Source organism: Vulpes vulpes, chromosome 13 (genome assembly GCF_048418805.1).
Source record: "Vulpes vulpes isolate BD-2025 chromosome 13, VulVul3, whole genome shotgun sequence".
In the NCBI taxonomy this organism is placed as follows: Eukaryota; Metazoa; Chordata; class Mammalia; order Carnivora; family Canidae; genus Vulpes; species Vulpes vulpes.
In genome coordinates, this window is record NC_132792.1 from 102,257,084 (window position 1) to 102,275,958 (window position 18,875).

Here is an 18,875-nt window from a genome sequence, read left to right on the forward strand (position 1 = left end):
AACATCAGCACAAACTCAAGATGTCTTTTTATAGAAAGGCAAACTTCTGCAGCTTATACCCAAAGAACAAATAAATCTATCTTTACTGATTTCCAAGAATATCATGCTCTTGCATGGTTAAAACTTGCCTTCAAAAGAAAACCTCTAAACAAAAAGAAAGAAAGAACACCTCTGGCCAGCTGATAAAACCATCTCCACAATTTGACTTAACTGAAATAAATTAGGATAGAAGAAGGAGTTTCCAAAGTATTTCTCAGCGTGCAGGTTAAAATACACAGAAAAAATACATACTTCGTTACATAGTTCATCAACTTACTTGAACCAGACATTTTAAATTTCCATAATTGTGTTCATTGATGCTTAAAGCAAGAGAAGGGCTAACAAACTAGTACAGACCAAACAGAAAAAGGGAGGATTCTTTATGTTTTCTTGTGCACATAGTATAGTGATGCTAATTATAGATAACAGTATGTCAGTAAAATATTTTATAGAAAATGAAGATATTTTTGTTTACCTGTTCGATAAAATTTACAACTTGTGTTTTTTTAGCTTTCTTTATTTATTCATGAGAGACACAGAGAGAGAGAGAGAGGCAGAGACATAGGCAGAGGGAGAAGCAGTCTCCTTGCAGGGAGCCTGAGGTGGGATGTGATCCCAGATCCCGGGATCACGACCTGAGTCTAAGGCAGGCACCCAACCACTGAGCCATCCAGGCGTCCCAAAATTTATAATTTGTATTTCAGGAAAACCATTTCCATTTCATAGTGTTCTTAAAAGCTTTATTATTTCACTGTAGATATAGGATCAGCATCTTCTTGCACCTTTGTAAAAACAGGAACTACAAATTTCCCATCATTTAATTGGTTGCCACAGAGTAAAACATTTTGCCATGCCCAACTTAGGTAACAGAAAAACCAAAAGCATTGAGAGATGCTGTCTCAATAAATTTGAAGGCCTGGCCCCTAAGGGACAAGGTTCACCTTTTTAACAAGGCTGATGAATGTAGAAAAGAAAACACTCTTGTCTATACCCAGAGCACATAATTTCTGGTAACTCTTTCTCCACTATACATTCACCAAGGACATCGGTGCCGAGTATCCCATTTCCTAACAGGTATTGCCTAAGGAAAAGGCAGAAAGCATGCTCGGCATTGCAGTTACTTATTATGCTTCTGTCAATGAGGGAACGCCCTACAGAGTGCTGGGACATGCCACTCTTGGTGGTTTGCTTGCCCTGCGAATTCCTTTAAAGGACTTAGGCAGGTCGAAGTAGTTTAAATGCCATTGGCTACTGATCTATATTTTCAATTGGTCCATGAGAATAGGGTGCAGCCTTTTACACTTGGCTAATGAAAAACTGCAACTCTACAAATTAATGGCTGCCGGTGGCTCATAAAACTACTTGACTGTAAGTTATTTGAGGGCAGATTCTGTGTCTGATTCATTTTTGTATCCTTTGTAACGCCTCGCACCAGGGCAAGACTGCTCACTAGATATTTAATCACACAAAGTAGGGGCATCAGAAGGCAATTTGGGGATAGTTTATATTTCTCTCCCCCTACACATTCCAAAAAGTGATCAAGAAATTAAACATAGAAATAATAAGGTTGAATTTCCCTAACACTTATTTTTATGGTGTTTTATTACATTTACTTTACATTTCATCTAAGGTTTGCCACAGTATTTTTTAGGGCTTAAGCCCTTTCATCCAGCCTTGAAGCCACTTAATATACATTCAATACATATTTTTTGTCAAATAAATAAATAAACCAATAGCAAATAAGAAAACTCAACTTATCAAGGTATATCAACTCCAAACTGATAGTAATACAAAGACAAAACAGGAGTTTTTTTAAAAAGAAGCAAATTACTATATTTTGGCTCTGTCCCAAGTTCATCCTTATGATGTAAAATACAGTTATCAAATATGTCAGCATTGGATGCTTAACAACTGGCAAGTGGCTATGGAAGGCCATCTCCCAATTATTATATACAAGAGGTTTGCCTCATAGAAATTACTTATTACTTTCAAGACCATTTTATTGTTTGCAAAGAAATGTAAACCTCAGTATCAAAAGAGAAAAAATGACCTAAAAATGAGTATAATTAGAGAACCATTGAAATTAGCATGCAATTTAGTGTCCTGTGGATTTTTTTTTTTTTAATATATGTGGATTGGCTCTTTAAATAGAAATGAAGGAAGGATTCATTGAGGATGCACTTCAAGTGAATTATATTCACTACTTTCTTAGAATGTTTGAATTAGAAAGGGCTTTAGTCTCCTAAGTAGCCAATGAAACAGAGGCACAGAGGGACACACCCAGTAGACAAGAGAGATGAGATATACTCAGCTTAATAATGCCTGTATTCATTTTTAAGTGAATCTCCATCATAAGCCTCCATAGTACCTATTTCCAACTCATTTAGGAATCCAAACTGCTCCCTTGATTATACTTACTCTACAGATAAGGTCTAGATCAATCAGATGATGTCCTTCAACTACCTCTTACAGTCTACTGATTTTAACCTCCATCCTTCCTCTCTTCCTTACCTACTCTCCTTTCTTTCTGCCAATTCTCTCCTGCTCTGTTACACTTCTACCAAGTACTTTCTTTTTGAACCTCTCTTTCAAATAAAAATCTCCTACTTTTTTCTTTCTTCACCTTCAAAAATCCACATCTCCCTCTCCCAGAGTATTTCCTTGGACGCCATATCTCATTTTACCATCCCATCTTTGTTTCCTTTTGTAGTCCAATTTCCTGGAAAAGAAGCCATCTTTATGTCCCCTTCCCCTCCCATTTATTCCTCAATCCCTTTCAGTCAAGAAGGACCCATTCCATCAAACTGAAAGGATTCTTCTGAAGGTCACACAAAACCTCGGGATTCATTCCACTCCAGGATTTTAAGTCATCTGACACGTGTTCACATCCCATATTTCTTTCAGTTCTCCCTTCCTTTGACATCTGTGACATTGCATTATATTTTCTTCCCACTTTGGCCACTTCTTTTCTCTTTTTCTTTGTTGCTTGTTTCTGTTGCTGTTCCCTATTCTATAAATGTAGGAATTCCCCTTGTTTCATGCTTGGCCAGAGGCTGTTTCTTTGTTGTATTCCCTACTTTAGGGTCTTCAAATTCTCCCATGATTTAAACTGTCCAACCTGAGCAGATCATATGAGATCTGAACATTGTTCGTGATGCTGATACATATTTCAAATTGCTAAGCACCTTCACCTGGCCATTTCTCTAGCATCTCAAAGTCCATGTGTTCTAATCTGCTACATTCTGCTACTGCCTTGCGCCTCACCTCTTAGTTTGAAACTGCCATCACTTGAGATTCTTCTTTCTCCTGACTCCCATGTCCTATTTGTTCTCAAGTCCCATCCATTTCAATTGTGTGGATTTTCTGCCTTGATCTTCCCTGTTACCACTGTCACAGTCAACAGCTTCTGTTCCTCCCTGCTTCATCTCTGGTCTGTTTTGATGTGGAACACTCAACTACTTGTGGCCTATAATCCTGCCTCTTTCTACCACCTGTGGACAGAATAATCTTTTAAACCCACAAGTTTACCTTGCCTTTTCCATGATCAAATAACTGATATTTTCCTACTGCACACAGGGATTAGGTATTAGAATTGGAAAGTAACTTTATATAATTTATTCTCCCTCTCATTTTACAAATGAGAAAACTAAGGCTTAGAGAACTTAAGAAGTACATTGAAAGCTTCCTGACTCTACCAAGCACTCTTTTTATCTCATTATTTTGCCTTTGAAAGTCCAAGAGTGACTTTGTTTCATCGCTTATTCTAGACTCTGAGCAAAACAATAAGGCCATGTCAACACAACATATTTTTAAGCAGACTTGGCAGTTTTTTAATTACTAATTCAATTGGGAGCCTGACATTATGGTGAAACTTACTTGGTCTTCTGCCTAAATTGCCTCTCATGGGAAAAAGAATGACCCAGCTTCATAAAGTTGGAAGGTTTATTAGTCATCTGGCATAGTTCTCCAAAACAAACAGTAGGCTCTGACACTTCAGTGTGGAAGGGAAGTGCAAGACAGAGAACACATGCCTACATAACTCTGTAGCTATGAAGAAATGGCTTCCAAACAGACAAATAAGGTATCCCTACACCCCCGTTCCACATCCACAAATGGGAGAGAGATAGAGTTCTCATGAGTTCACAGGTAGCATGAAGTAACATCATCTTAATTCTGTACCTGAGAGGGACTCAACAATAACATTTGAGTTACTTATCTAAACCATTTGAACCATCTACTTCTTTTCCCCCCGGAATCACTATTATTGTTGTTGTTGTTGTTGTTATATATGGACATTCCTGTTAGGCTAACATGAGATGAGATTAAAATCAGAATGTTTTGAATTCTCAAAGTTGTATTGTCAATTTTCCATTGTATAGCTTATTTAATTATTTAGTTGGAATAGGCTATCTTGCATTTTATTGTAAAACCCATATCACAAGCACAAATTTAGGCTGAATTGTATTGGATGATATTTAGCCATAAATTTGTATCCCAAACTCAATTTCCTCATCTGTAAAATGGAGATAATGACCACCTGTATTTGTGAAGATTGAAGGCACGGATTTCTCTAAACACATTATCTAGTAATTAGTCACTATTCAGTGAATTGTAACAGTGATAATAATAATCAATATTAAATATATACCATAAGAATATAATTCCTATAAAAAAATCTCTTCACACTACTCTCATTAACCAAAAAATAGGTATTTTCCTGAATTATCAATTATAACAATTTTTGAAAAATATGCACTTGGAAACCAAAATTTTATTTTTATCTAATGGTGAGATTGAAATTATAAAAAGTAACTTACTCTATCTTGAAGTTTCTATTATTAGTATTTTTTAAATGCAAGCTTCAATTTCTTTTATCAGTGATGCAGATGAAGTCTAATTGTGATAATAAATTTCATACGTTGCAGTTCTGAAAAAATTCAACTAGAAGTTGAAAATTTCTTAATTAGAGAGAAATAAAAGCCAAGGATTTACATTATCTTTAATGACTTGAAGTGCAAGTTAAAACTTAATAAATGCAAATTAACCTTCACATCTACACCTAATTTTTAGATAGGTATTTTACTCTGTCTTAAGTATACTGACAATTTAAACTTAATATATAAAATCCATCTTTTTAGAAATGCATTCGGGTTTTAGAGAAAAGTAATTTAAATTATCCTGATCTTTCACTACAAATCATATGTAAAGATCAAGATCAAGCTGAAATAAGGCAGAGCTCTACTTGAGTAGTAGCTCATTTGTTGAACAGGGAAAGTGTTTAATGCTGGAGAAGATTGCTAGAAGTTGCTTACCCACTAATTTGTCCCTACATGCCTACAATTTCTTCTCCTTGCTATGGAAGGATGCATTTATATCTTTTTTTTTTTTTTTTTTAGGGCTAGCATAAAACATCAAACAGGAACTCATTTTTATAAAAGAAATTATTTGCGTGTTAGAACTTTTTATTCTCATATTTCGAAGCAAATCTATCATCTTAAGATTTTCAAAATACTAGAAAATCTCCCATTTAGAATTAGAATATGAAGGAGCAAATACTCTGAAACTTGTCAGATACTTTCAGTTCTATATGCTTTCTTTACTCCACTTTTTTTTTTCCTATTTCCATCTATGGCTAGTAAGATCCTGAAACTATAGTCAAAGCTTAAGTATCTTAACTTACTGTTGAATATTACAGAATAGCATCAGAATAGCTCTTAAGTGCAAGATTTATGAAGAAAGCCTAAATTTCCAACCCTCACTCCTCTTGCGTTCAATGTCTTAGGTCATATGATAATACATATCTGTGTAGGCGAAGAATGAAAGAGGTTAAAAAATAAAAGTCATTAAAAAGACGGGCATAACTGAAAAGTAAAGACAAAAAGAAAAGGAATCTATAACATCATCATTATACCTGGGAGATAAGCTAGATCCATCTCTATCTGGACTGATAAAATAATTCTAATGACTCACAAGATTTATTTGATTTTTAAATGATTGGATAACATGAATTGTAAAGCACTTAATGAAAATTAACTGTTGTGATTATTTTGTATTTTACAGGTGGTGGTGGAAATTAACAGTGAATTTCGAATCCAGGTAATACACAGCAAATCTATTTTTTTCCAAATTAGAAATAAGGAAAATAGTTTGGAAGTAACAACACATTTTCAAAGAAAATTCATCCTTATAAGTAAAAAATGAAGGTTATGCTAAAATTAATAGATTATCAAAATTACCAATTTTCCTAATTGAACATCCTCTCTTTCTAATATTACAATTACCCTCTCCTCCAAAAACTTCAGTGGCATGTGAATTATGAATAAAAGTTAATAGATACTACTACTTTATCATGCCTATTCAAGGTAAGAGATTACAACACTAAAAATGGCACCATCAAGTGGCATTCAATCAGGAGGCAAAAACGTGAATGGATCAAGTTCGCTGCAGCCTGTCGTGAAGGTGAAGACAATTCAAAGAGGAACCCAATCGCCAAAGTAAGTATCAACACCAAAGCATAAAATCAAAAATCAGAATGGATGGGGTTAAATTTCAAAACAGCCTATCTTTTAAATATTTTATAAATATAAACTCACTTAGAATTTATCATACAAAACAGAAGTATAGTCACTCATATTATGAAAACTGAAGCCATTAAAAAGATAAATTAAGAAATTTAGGCACTGGGTTAAACAGTTAAACATTGACGTGCCTCATTGGTAAAATAGATATACATGATCATAATTTATCCCCAATTCTAGGTAGAAAAATACAGTGATTTAAATAATGAATTTATCACTTAGCACACTCAGAGGGAGTATTTTAATGTTCTTTCTGCCTGGATCTATTAGAATTGAATTTCTACTTTTGGCTTTTTTTAAGTAAGAATTCACAATGTACCCTATTTCATACTCTTCCTTTCATTTCCCTTTGTTTTCCTTTGTATAAATACACACACACACACACACACTCACAAATATATCCCCACACACAGATTCACACACAGATACGTATACATACATAGACACATATACAATATACGCACACATTCAGACATATATACACTCTCCAGTTAGATTTGCTTGGAGTCATACAACATTGCATTTCAAAGAATGCAATGAACCCAGCTTCAATAAGCCATTTATTTGGGGGAAATTTCCTTATTTTCTGATAATATATCTTCCCCATTTTCAGAATTAAGGGCTTCTACACAGTCAGATAAGTCTTGTCACCTACATAAAACTACTTAAAATTTTCTTCTAAAACTACATTTTTAAAATTTTTTGGATCAAGAGATCAAAGTTATATAAAGACAACACTGGTAAACTGGAATTACCTACTCTAGTGCCAGTGCTAGCACAGAGCCTGAAAATAATATGATTATATTATTATATATATATATATATCATATATATCATATTATATATATAATATGATCAATTATAAATGTGGAAAGAAAGAATGGATAAATGAATGAATGGATGGATGATGACTACATTGTCCTGGGTTTATTAAAGTGGTATGTTATTTTTTTCTTATTTGGTATAAATAGAAATTGAGTTTCTTTTATTAGATTGCTTGCTATTATGGAAAATACTAGAGTTGAAACTAGAAAAATAACTATTTCCAGCATTTCCCAAAAGGTAACAGGTACTGACATTCTACAGTTCTTGAGAAAGATAGCTGTTTATCAAACCTAGCACTTTTTATTTGTTCTCTGTAATATTTTCACCTGTGCTTTCTCTGCAGATTCATTCAGATTGTGCTGCAAACCAGCAAGTTACATACCGCATCTCTGGAGTAGGAATTGATCAGCCACCTTATGGAATCTTCATCATCAATCAAAAAACTGGTGAAATTAATATTACATCCATAGTTGATCGAGAGGTCACCCCTTTTTTCATTGTAAGTTGGCTCCACACCAATATATGTGTTAAGCCTTAAATTATTTTTAGAATATCTTAAGCTCAGATCATATTTGATTTGATTTCAGGAATCCCAATATAATTTTTGGTTGTCTCAATTTATGAGCATCTTATGACCCAACAGAAACAAATAGATTAAGAGAAATGTCTTGCTGAAATGCCTTAGCAAAAAATGTTAACTTCTGGTCTGTCCCCAGTGGCAAACTAGAATATTTTTTTTGGAAGGGCAGGGACCTAACTCTTACTTCTTTTTCTTTAATTCAGCTGAGAATATTGGTTCTCTTTAACTCCGTTGTCAAGTGATGATTTTTGAGCTACTATGGGAGGCTCTTCTGAGTAAACATACTTTATTATAAATTAACATTGCTCCAGCTCACCTGAGCTAGAAGGTGCTTTGGAAAAACTCCCATTCATCCTTAATTTAATCACACATCCATTCTTGACAGTGGCTGTGACTTAGCTGCGAACCCACAACCTCATTAGCATTTAAAGCAGCTGACCTGATCAACTTCGTTAAAAGTCTGAGGCCTTCCATTACACACTTCCACAATTTTCTCTCCCCCGGTTCAGAAATATTCTGCATTAAATCCAAAAACAGGATTAATTTCCTACTTCTTCCCACAGTTTATCCTCATAAAATTTCCATTGTTCCATAATTACCTGTTTCTTCAAGAACCTTATTCTACCAATTTTATTTTTTCGTCTCTCTTATGCTTGTTCCTTGGCTGCTTCCATTTCCATTTATCATCATGGTCGACACTTGTTAATATTTAGAAAAAAAGGAAATACAGAAAACCCTTCTTGATCTTGTAGGCTCTTCAATGAAAACCTCACCCACCCATCTCCCCCAGACACCTTCAAATAGTAAGGGATGCTTGTGCTTTGTGTCATTATTGCTTACTGTGTATTCCTTAGGCTGCTTTAATTCCTTAGTCTTCTATTCCAAACCTATATTCCTGTCTTATTTCTGACAATGTTTGCCCACAAACTCTCTAGGTCAGCATGTCAACCTATTAGCTTTTCTTGAAGCACAAGGCATTTCTATAGTACAAGTAAAACAGCATACGTTATACTTACATACCCTTCATATAGAAGTAATAATAACAACAGCAATAATAATACAAACACCCACAAAGTTACCACCTAGCTAATGAATACTACCTTTCTTTGAACCCCCCCCCCCATGTGACTCTCCTTTACCCCATGCTCAAAGCCAATAGCCGCTACTCCTAATATCAACAATGCATTTTCACTACTCTGCTTCTTTCCTCACATAAATCCCTTTTCTTGGAACATCTTGTCAAATCCCAGCTCCACTTTTTGGAATTCTCTCTCAAGATCTTTCTCATTCATTACATCCTCTTATTCTTTAAGTAACTTATCATGTTACCTTTTCTCAAATGGTATTTTGAGTTTGTATTTGCCTCCCCTTATTGATCATAGATACTGCTTGTACCTACAGTCTAGTAGGAAATAATATGTCTTACTTTTTTTGGTTACCCTCTGTGCCTAGTATAGTATCCAAACAAAGTAAGAACTTAATAAATATCTGTTGCAGGATGCCTGGGCGACTCAGTGGTTGAGTGTCTGCCTTTGGCTCAGGGTATGATCCTGGGGTCCTGAGATCGAATCCCACATCAGGCTCCCCACAGGGAGCCTGTTTCTCCCTCTGCCTGTCATCTCTGCCTCTCTCTCTCTCTGTGTTTCTCATGAATAAATAAAATCTTTAAAAAATAAAAAATAATAAAAATAAATAAATAAACATCTGTTGCACCAAATAATTATTCTTATCTTCTCTCCTAGATCTATTGCCGGGCTCTGAATTCACTGGGTCAAGATTTAGAGAGGCCTCTTGAGCTCAGAGTCAGGGTTCTGGATATAAATGACAATCCTCCAGTATTTTCTATGTCTACTTTCGTAGGACAAATAGAAGAAAATTCTAATGCAAGTAAGTAATCCATTTTATTAAGTAAACAAGAATACATTGACTTCCAGATCACTCTTCACAGCCAGGCAATGAGATACCAAACTAAGAAGGTACTACTTCATCATGAATGTAAGAGACTAAGTACAGAAAACCATCCAGAACAGAAAGTCATTCTCAGTCTCCATAACAGCTTTCCCTTCAACTGTGGCAGCAGCTCCAGTTTGGAATACCCAAGGAGCAACTACAAAGAAATAAGAAGGGTTTTTTCATGTAACTCATACATCAGCTTTTTTTTAGATTCCTAAGAAGAAATCCCAAAATACTTTGTACAGTGGTGGCAGGGGCACTGGGAGGAGATTTAGCCTCCTAATCTGGCTGCTCTGAAGGGCAATTTCAACCGTTTCTGTTCATATTGCCTTTTTTATTATTATTATTCATTTGAGAGAGAGAGAGAGAAAGAGCACGAGAGCACGAGTGACAGTGAGAAGAGAGGCAAAGGCAGAGAATTTTCAAGCAGACTCCCACTGAGAGTAGAGCCCTATATGTGGCTCGATTCCAGAACCCAAGAGATCATGACCTGGCAAAAATCAAGAGCCAGACCAGATGCCCAACTGACTGAGCCACCCAGGCACCCCCCCCAACCTTTTTATTTTTTAACCTATTTTAAAGTCATTAGTAGAAATCATTTCCAGATGATCTAGCTTTTGACCAAAATCTTCAAGATAAACACTAAACAAGCATCATTTTCCCTTTTTATATAAGATGAAATAAATACAGGTCTTGCTTACTTTTTACTCAAGTTACTGATTTTATGTATTTGAAATAGACTATAAACTTAATCCTGTTCGGCCCACCATGCATATTGAAAACTATTGTTTGAAGTGGGGTTAATTGAGGGGTACCAGAAAACCTATAAACTAGATAGAGCATTTACCTGAACGAGCTTTGGTGATCTAAAGGTACAATGTCCTCCTTATGGATTACTGTAAATGGCAACATCTTAACTGTAAATATTCAGCCACTTGAGAAAATCAATTGCCTAGCATACCAGTAAAGATTGTCCTAAATATATTAAAAATAGCAGAGATGATTCTCATATGAATTCAAAACTTCAAGTTATCATAGTTACTTTTAACCTGAGTGGTATATTTCTTATAAATTCCCCAAATCCTGACATTTTACTTTTATTCATTAAAATACTATACCTATTTTTGAATAGGTATCCATTCTAAAATATCATCCTAAAAGTGTTGTAAAAATTTACACAATATGGTAAGTAAAAAATTGAATAGAAATCAATTCATTGTTTTCCATGGTACCATTCTTGAGGCAAGCACTATCATTGGTTACTTAGATATATATGTTTTATGCTTATATAAACATGCTTTTGGAAACAACTGGGAACATATTTTACATATTAATACATAATGTAAATTTTTGTTTAAAAATATTTTTAACATTTTTCCATATTAGGAAATGAAGATGTCTTCATTACTTTTAATAGCTGCATTGGATTTTACTGTATGGATGTATCATAATTAATTGCTTACTGAAAATATTTTAAAAGAATGCTGAAATGAATTAACATAAACACACACAGAGATTGAGAAAGAGAATGAGAGGGAGAAAGTTCAACTCTTTCATGAATTCAGTGAGGACAATACTATTATCATCCCCATTTACAGAGTGGAAACTGAAGCCAAAATCATAGAGAAACATTTTAAAAGACTCTTGAGAGTCTTTAGTTGAGAGAGTTGGTCTGACTTTAATATCATCATTAGATTGTAGTGAAATAAAATGATATTATACTCGATAAATCACTGAACGCTGATAAATCATTGAACACTACATCTTTAACTAACTGTGTACTTTATGTTGACTAATTGAATTTAAATTAAAAAGAAAAGGATTACACTAAAATGAGAGAAGGAAAAGTAGAGTAAAACATTTCTTTATTTTCTAACTGTCAATAATGTGTAAATTCCTGGTAAAATGTGATCTTTTTGTCAAGGCAAAGGTATAGAAAGGAGTTAAATTAATGATATGTTGGAGAAGTAGAAAGGAAAATGGTAGTGCAGGACACCTGGGTGGCTCAGCAGTTAAGCGTCTGCCTTCAGCTCAGGTCATGATCCCGGAGTCCTGGAATTGAGTCCCACATCGGGCTCCCTGCATAGAGCCTACTTCTCCCTCTGCCTGTGTCACGGCCTCTCTCTGTGTGTCTCTCATGAATAAATAAATAAAATCTTTAAAAAAATGGTAGTGCATACATTGTACAGACCAACCAACCCTAACACCTTGTTAAAAAAGCAATGTACTATATTATAATGAAAATGCAAACTGTCCATTTACAACCAATTTTCCTTGATTTCTAGATACTCTGGTGATGAGACTCAATGCTACTGATGCAGATGAACCAAATAACTTGAACTCAAAAATAGCCTTCAAGATCATAAGACAAGAACCTTCTGATTCACCAATGTTTATTATCAACAGAAACACTGGAGAAATTCGTACAATGAATAGTTTTCTAGACAGAGAGGTAATATTGTTTTTCTTTGAATGGTCAGTTTCAAAGGAAGTAATTCTAAAAGCAAGAGTACCTAAGAAAGAAAAAGAAGACAATATGTTTAATTTTGAATTATATAACCTTTTCATATAATGGTAATGATATAAGAAATATCTTCAAAATGAAATACATTAATGTATTTCATAGTGAAATACTTAAATACATTTTAAACTGTTATTTCTCATTCAATCCTACTTGATATTTCTCTCAATTTAAGAAAACTATATTCTGAGAGTACACAAGAATATACATAAGGCAGAGGCACAGCTGTACTCTTCTTTTAAAAGTGTGATCTATAATGAAATACATTTAAGAAACAATTGCTATTATGTCCCCCATCTTGGTAGGTCGCAATGCATGAACATGGTAGAAGCTCCAAGAATTCTTACAGGCTAAGAAATTTATTTATCTTTCTTTAACCCAGAATATCGTAAGCTCATCTGAATATGAGACAACAGAACTCTTCTTTTCCCTTCCTATATCTCACCTACTGACAGCCCAGATCATTTTTGGAAATTAATCAAAATGATGGATAGCAATCGAGTAACATTCAGACAAATCTTTTCACTTACAAATAATATAATTAGTGATAGTTAGCAAGTTAGAATCAGCATGGTTTCTATTAATACCATATGGTCCCATTATTTAATATAAAAGTATCAATTTTGGGATCCCTGGGTGGCGCAGTGGTTTGGCGCCTGCCTTTGGCCCAGGGCGCGATCCTGGAGACCCGGGATCGAATCCCACGTCGGGCTCCTGGTGCATGGAGCCTGCTTCTTCCTCTGCCTGTGTCTCTGCCTCTCTCTCTCTCTCTCTCTCTCTCTCTGTGACTATCATAAATAAATAAAAAAATTAAAAAAAAGTATCAATTTTTTCATCATTTTTAAAATACTGATAGGATTTACCTGATCTGTATTTTAGAGATATAAATGAAGTTTTATTTTTGAATTGATAATTAAAATTTATTTTAATTATTATAGTTATTTTGAATGAGATCTGTTCAATCTCATGAACAGACTGTTAATGACTGTGAACACTGTTAATGACCCCTAGGTTTATAATAAATCAGATGATTTTCACATTTCTTAATGATCCAAATCCTATCAGTTTCTAAGTTACCTATATCTCCTTTTTCACTTGTTCGAAAATAACCACTAGAAGAAATTTACTATTTACTTTTTCTCTCTCAAACTTCCTTAAAGGGGCCAGTGGGATTCCTTTCATATCAAGAGTTTTAGTAGTGAAGAGCTCTAAAAATGAAAGGAACTCTGTAGTCACTAGCAAGCCACCAAAGCAGATATTTTGAACCTGGAGTCCATGGAGAGACCTCAAGATGTCCCTAACAAAGAATCTTCTAAAATTATATCCACAATTTTGAATAAGGATGTGTGTATATACGTGTGTAGGAAAGGCTTCTCTGCTTTTGCTGAATTCTAAAAACTTAAGCACCATTGAGTAGAATCAAGAAGATAGAATTATCAAGGACTCCACTGCTTCTGCCCACCATCCTGCCTCCCAGAAATGCAAACCATTTGTTATCTCTTTATTTTCTCGTACATTTCAGGGCTGATTATTTACAGCATGGAATTTTCATGTCATAAATTCTTGATAAACCTAATCTCTCTCCTCCTAAGCATTTTGGTCCACTTTACCCTTTATAAACTGTTTTCAACCTCTGGACATGAGGCTTTTAAATGTGTTTTCTTTTAAATGATGCTGGATAAGCATTACTGGAAATAGAAGTGGCAACGGTTTGTGAGATTTGATTCATGTGAGATATGTGGATTTTCAACATTCTGTGTTACCCCTATCTCAACATAAATTCATGTAAATGTTGAGCCAACATTTTAAAAGAATTTTGCATGAGACAAAATATGGACTGTCTGGATCAACTATGACATTTTTTTGTAATATGTGCTTTTAGCAATATAGCCAGTATTCCCTTGCTGTGAGAGGCTCAGACCGAGACGGTGGGGCAGATGGTATGTCAGCAGAGTGTGAGTGCAACATTAAAATCCTCGACGTTAATGATAACATCCCATACATGGAACTGTCTTCTGTAAGTATTTGTCCTTGAAATTAATAACTTTAATTCATTACATTCTAAAATTTGTTCAAACAATTCTATTTACAGAGGTACATGTTATTTTTAGTGACATACAACCCAAATGTAGACACGTGTTTTGTCTTATGTTTGTTTATATATTACATAGGAAAAATATGTGTATTTGGACAATGAAGCATGAGCCTATAAACACAGATCTCATTTCTAAGTAATGAATGACTGTAAACTTTCTTAGTAAGTCCAGAATAGTTCTTCTCTCACTCACACAGTTGTTAAGATTTTTTTTACTTCTTGTTTCAGTATATGGTTAGAATTGAAGAAAATGCTCTATCTCAAAATTTGCTCGAGATGAGAGTAATCGATTTGGATGAGGAGTTCTCAGCTAATTGGATGGCAGTAATTTTCTTTATCTCCGGAAATGAAGGAGGTTGGTTTGACATAGAAATGAATGAAAGGACAAATGTGGGAATTTTAAAGGTTATTAAGGTATGGTATAATTATCCTAAATATTTTGTTTTCTTGATCTTTTTCAAAATGCTAGTCTTAAAATAAAATGTTAACATGTCACAAAATTGAGGGGGTGAAAGAATAAAAGTTACAGTTTTAAAATGATATATGATTATAGAGCTTTTTTAGCAGTTTTTCCGTTTATATCACTTTATAAAAACTGGTATTAAATTTGAACTTGAAACTCTCTTCTATTAGTATACTACTCCTTCAAAGATCATATAAACTTAGAGCATTTCTAAAAATGAATCTTATTTTATGTTTACAACAAAGTATAATCAATCCTTAAGATTTTGTTTTAGATGTTTAAATAATACTTTTTAAGCAGATTTCACATGACCTTAAAAAATATGTCTTTGTCAGCATTGTACATTAGTTATCATGCACTGAGAATATTTGTCATGTAAATTAAAAGTTGTTTAGTTCTCTAAATGTTAAATGAGGTGTTTATATAAAATTAAAATTAAATTACTGTAATAGTAGGATTATCACATTCCATTCTTCCTGTAGCTCCTAATCAGGGCTTATTATGTATATAAATATACTAGAGATTTGGTCTAAGTGACAAAGATTTGGTCCAAGTCAACAGAATTCTCCTATGTTCCCCCTACATTAATGATCCACCTCATGAGTGGATCATTGAATTTCCTCTAAGAGTTGCGGGCAGGGCGGGGGGGGATGTGACTTCTACAGAGCTAATAGTGAAAGTTTCAGCCTGTGCTACAAGACTTGTGGAGTCTATTTTTTAAATCTGCAATAGCTATGCATGGATTGTGTATGATACAGGCAATATGTATTCTTTATGGTAAAATGTATTCCTTTCTAAACTATTTCCTTCCTTCATAATAGTCCTGGGAAATAGACTTCAAAGGGATTTTGTTCCCAGAAGAATGTGTGATCATTTATCTTATGTCTTCATAAAGTGTCATCATGCCTATAGCTTCCATTTACTGAGACAGGGTGCGGATGCCTTAGTTTTTTCCTCACAGCATCCCTGCAAATTAGGATATGCCCATATTGCAGATAAATACACTGAAGTTGAGAGAGAGTATGTAACCCACTCAAGTTCTGATAGCTAGTAAAGTGGTACAGTTGACATTCAAACGTAGATTTCTCTAGTTATTAAGTTCATATTTTCCCTACTACTCTATGATTCCATGCTGGAGAAACAGTCCTAATCTATTTCACCCTGAACTACTATATTACTTTAAAAAATTAGTCTAGTTATCCTCAATATCTCTATCTGTAAAATGGGAATAATGTTGATTTTTCTCCCAGGCATGACATTATATATTAATTCCTTTGTTATATGTATGTATGTAACGTATATGTGAACATGATTTTATAGTCAACGTTAAAGATTGAAAATTTTACTAAGTACAGAGTTTGATTGTGAATTGACAGTCATCTAAATTACTCTCAAGTGAAATTTAGAAAAAATATATTTGGGGCTTACAGGCATAATGCATTGTTGTCTGTGAATTTCATAAGTAGTGGATATTGACACCGACTTTCATAATGAAAATGGCTACTTGAAATATTTTTTTCCAGAATATGTTGAAGAAAATAAGTATTTTTATTATATTTATACTTTGTTCTATTATTACTGGGCTTATTGAGAGACTCACACTTACAAAAGTAAAATTTCTTCTAAATACTTCTTTATGGAGAAAACCAGTCATGTGATTGAACCTACTAGATATTTGGCCCATACTTTGTAATAAATTGAGCTACTTTGTGAGAAAAAATGAAATGACAGAAACTAACTTAAACTGTCTTTGTGCTACAAAATGCATGGATTTGACCATCTATATTATTTTGAGTTTTTAAATTTGTTTGATGGATAATTATAACTCATGTCATGTACTTTCAACTTATTTGACAAAAGATCTAGGGCAGTTGGATTTTTTCTTCCTATATTTTCATGTGTTTATATTGCATTAAAGATAAAGACAGAATAGAGTGTATATTTGTATGTATTTATATTTAATTAAACAAAGGGATGTAAAAGTTTTCTGGCCGATTATCAAAGGATTTGTCTTTCTTCCAGAATGTTTTTTTCTTATAGTGAAACTATCTCACTCTGTATTTTCTAGCCCCTAGATTATGAAGCTGTGCAGAATCTGCAACTTAGTCTCGGTGTCAGAAATAAAGCTGACTTTCACCATTCAATTATGTCTCAATATAAAGTCACAGCAACTGCAATCTCTGTGACTGTGTTAAATGTAATTGAAGGTTCAGTGTTTCGTCCAGGTTCAAAGACATATGTAGTAAGGAGTGACATGGGACAGAATTATAAAGTGGGAGACTTTGTAGCTACTGACCTGGACACAGGTCTAGCTTCAACAACTGTTAGGTAAGACCAACATTTTCCAAATAATTTTTAACATATATTGAACTTAAGTATGGATGTTCTTTTTAGAAATTTTAAGTATCTGAATTAAAATATTTTTCATTATCTTTGAAAACATCATTCAATCATAAAAAGTACTAACTAGTGAACTATTATTTAATTCACAGCTTTTACCTTAGGAAAATATAAAAATTGTGCAAAAAGTAAAATGCAAAAAATGTAAAGATGCAAAATTGGAAAATATTGGATCTTGAAAGTTTGACATTTCTGTATTTATGTATTTTATTGGTCATTTAGCTGATTACCATATATCATGGTTATTCCCCTAGAAGATTTTATGGACTGATTTTCCTATTGCAAATGGGTCCAGATTGAAATCAATTAGATTTAGTTAGCTCATTTCAGTTACTCTCTTCACTTTAGTGGCATTTAATATTGATAAACTATCTTGTACTCCACAGATGTGAGTTCACTGAGGGTAGATCATCCTACCTTCCCCACCCCACTCTGATCCTCCCAAAGTTCTATCTAGTCTTTGAGTTTAGCACAGTGCTTAAGACAGAGTTATTTAACCAATGTTTAACAAATATGCAAATGAGGAAATTCAAAAGAAGTCCTATAAAGTCATCATATATATGGGAAGGGTGAGTGAAAATAGGGAGATAATGAAGCACAAGCTGATGGAGAAGTAACTTTTTTGGTAAAAGAGTTAGAAGGAGCCCAAGAGGTCCCAGGATCTGGGTCTTCCAGGATAGTTCTAATGCTACCAAAACCAAATGAAAATAAGACTGTAAGAAGCAAAGATTATTCTGACATCCAAATGGGCATGAGGTAATTCCATCAGAAATGACTGCTAACAATTCATTTTTCTTAAATTTAAACCTTTTCTATTTCTGAATGTCTTCAAACAGAAGGCACTACCCTGAAAAAAAAAAATAAAGTCTCTAATAATTGCAAATGTTATGCAGAGGTTATAACCACAGACTTGAAACATGACATTTATAATCAAAATCTGCCTCTTTTAGAAAGCTGACATTAATTCATACTGTTTCTTCAAATACAGATATGTAATGGGAAATAATCCAGCTAACCTACTAAATGTTGACTCAAAAACAGGCATAATTACTTTGAGAAATAAAGTTACCATGGAACAATATAAAATGCTTAATGGAAAATACCAAGGAACAATTCTATCTATAGATGGTAAGAAATCAATTTAACTTTTTTCCTGTCTAGAGGAAATTATATATACATTCAGAAATTAAAGTTTTAATTGTTGTATTTTGAAATAACCCTTTCCCAACAACAACAACAACAACAACAACAACAACAACAACAACAACACAACAAATCATACTGGGTATTATATAATCAAATTTTTAATGATATGAGAGACAACATAACTCATTGGCCAAGTTCATGAGCTCTAGAGTGAGACTGGATTGGTATCTTGTACCATCACTTAGTAGCTATGGGATTTTGGAGAAGTCATTTAA

At 33.9% G+C, this 18,875-nt stretch overlaps 1 protein-coding gene across 3 annotated transcripts in view; it reads left to right on the forward strand.

Annotated features, from left to right (window-relative positions):
* The window catches only part of DSG1 (desmoglein 1), an 80,401-nt gene that overhangs the window by 49,675 nt on the left and 11,851 nt on the right, over positions 1–18,875 (forward strand). For all 3 annotated transcript variants that reach the window (XM_072732124.1, XM_072732123.1, XM_072732125.1), the window contains 9 exons: positions 6,100–6,135; positions 6,402–6,533; positions 7,786–7,941; positions 9,765–9,909; positions 12,261–12,427; positions 14,379–14,513; positions 14,820–15,005; positions 17,123–17,382; positions 18,443–18,582. In XM_072732124.1, coding sequence (XP_072588225.1) covers positions 6,100–6,135; positions 6,402–6,533; positions 7,786–7,941; positions 9,765–9,909; positions 12,261–12,427; positions 14,379–14,513; positions 14,820–15,005; positions 17,123–17,382; positions 18,443–18,582 — 1,357 coding nt within the window. The remainder of the gene's footprint in view (positions 1–6,099; positions 6,136–6,401; positions 6,534–7,785; positions 7,942–9,764; positions 9,910–12,260; positions 12,428–14,378; positions 14,514–14,819; positions 15,006–17,122; positions 17,383–18,442; positions 18,583–18,875) is intronic.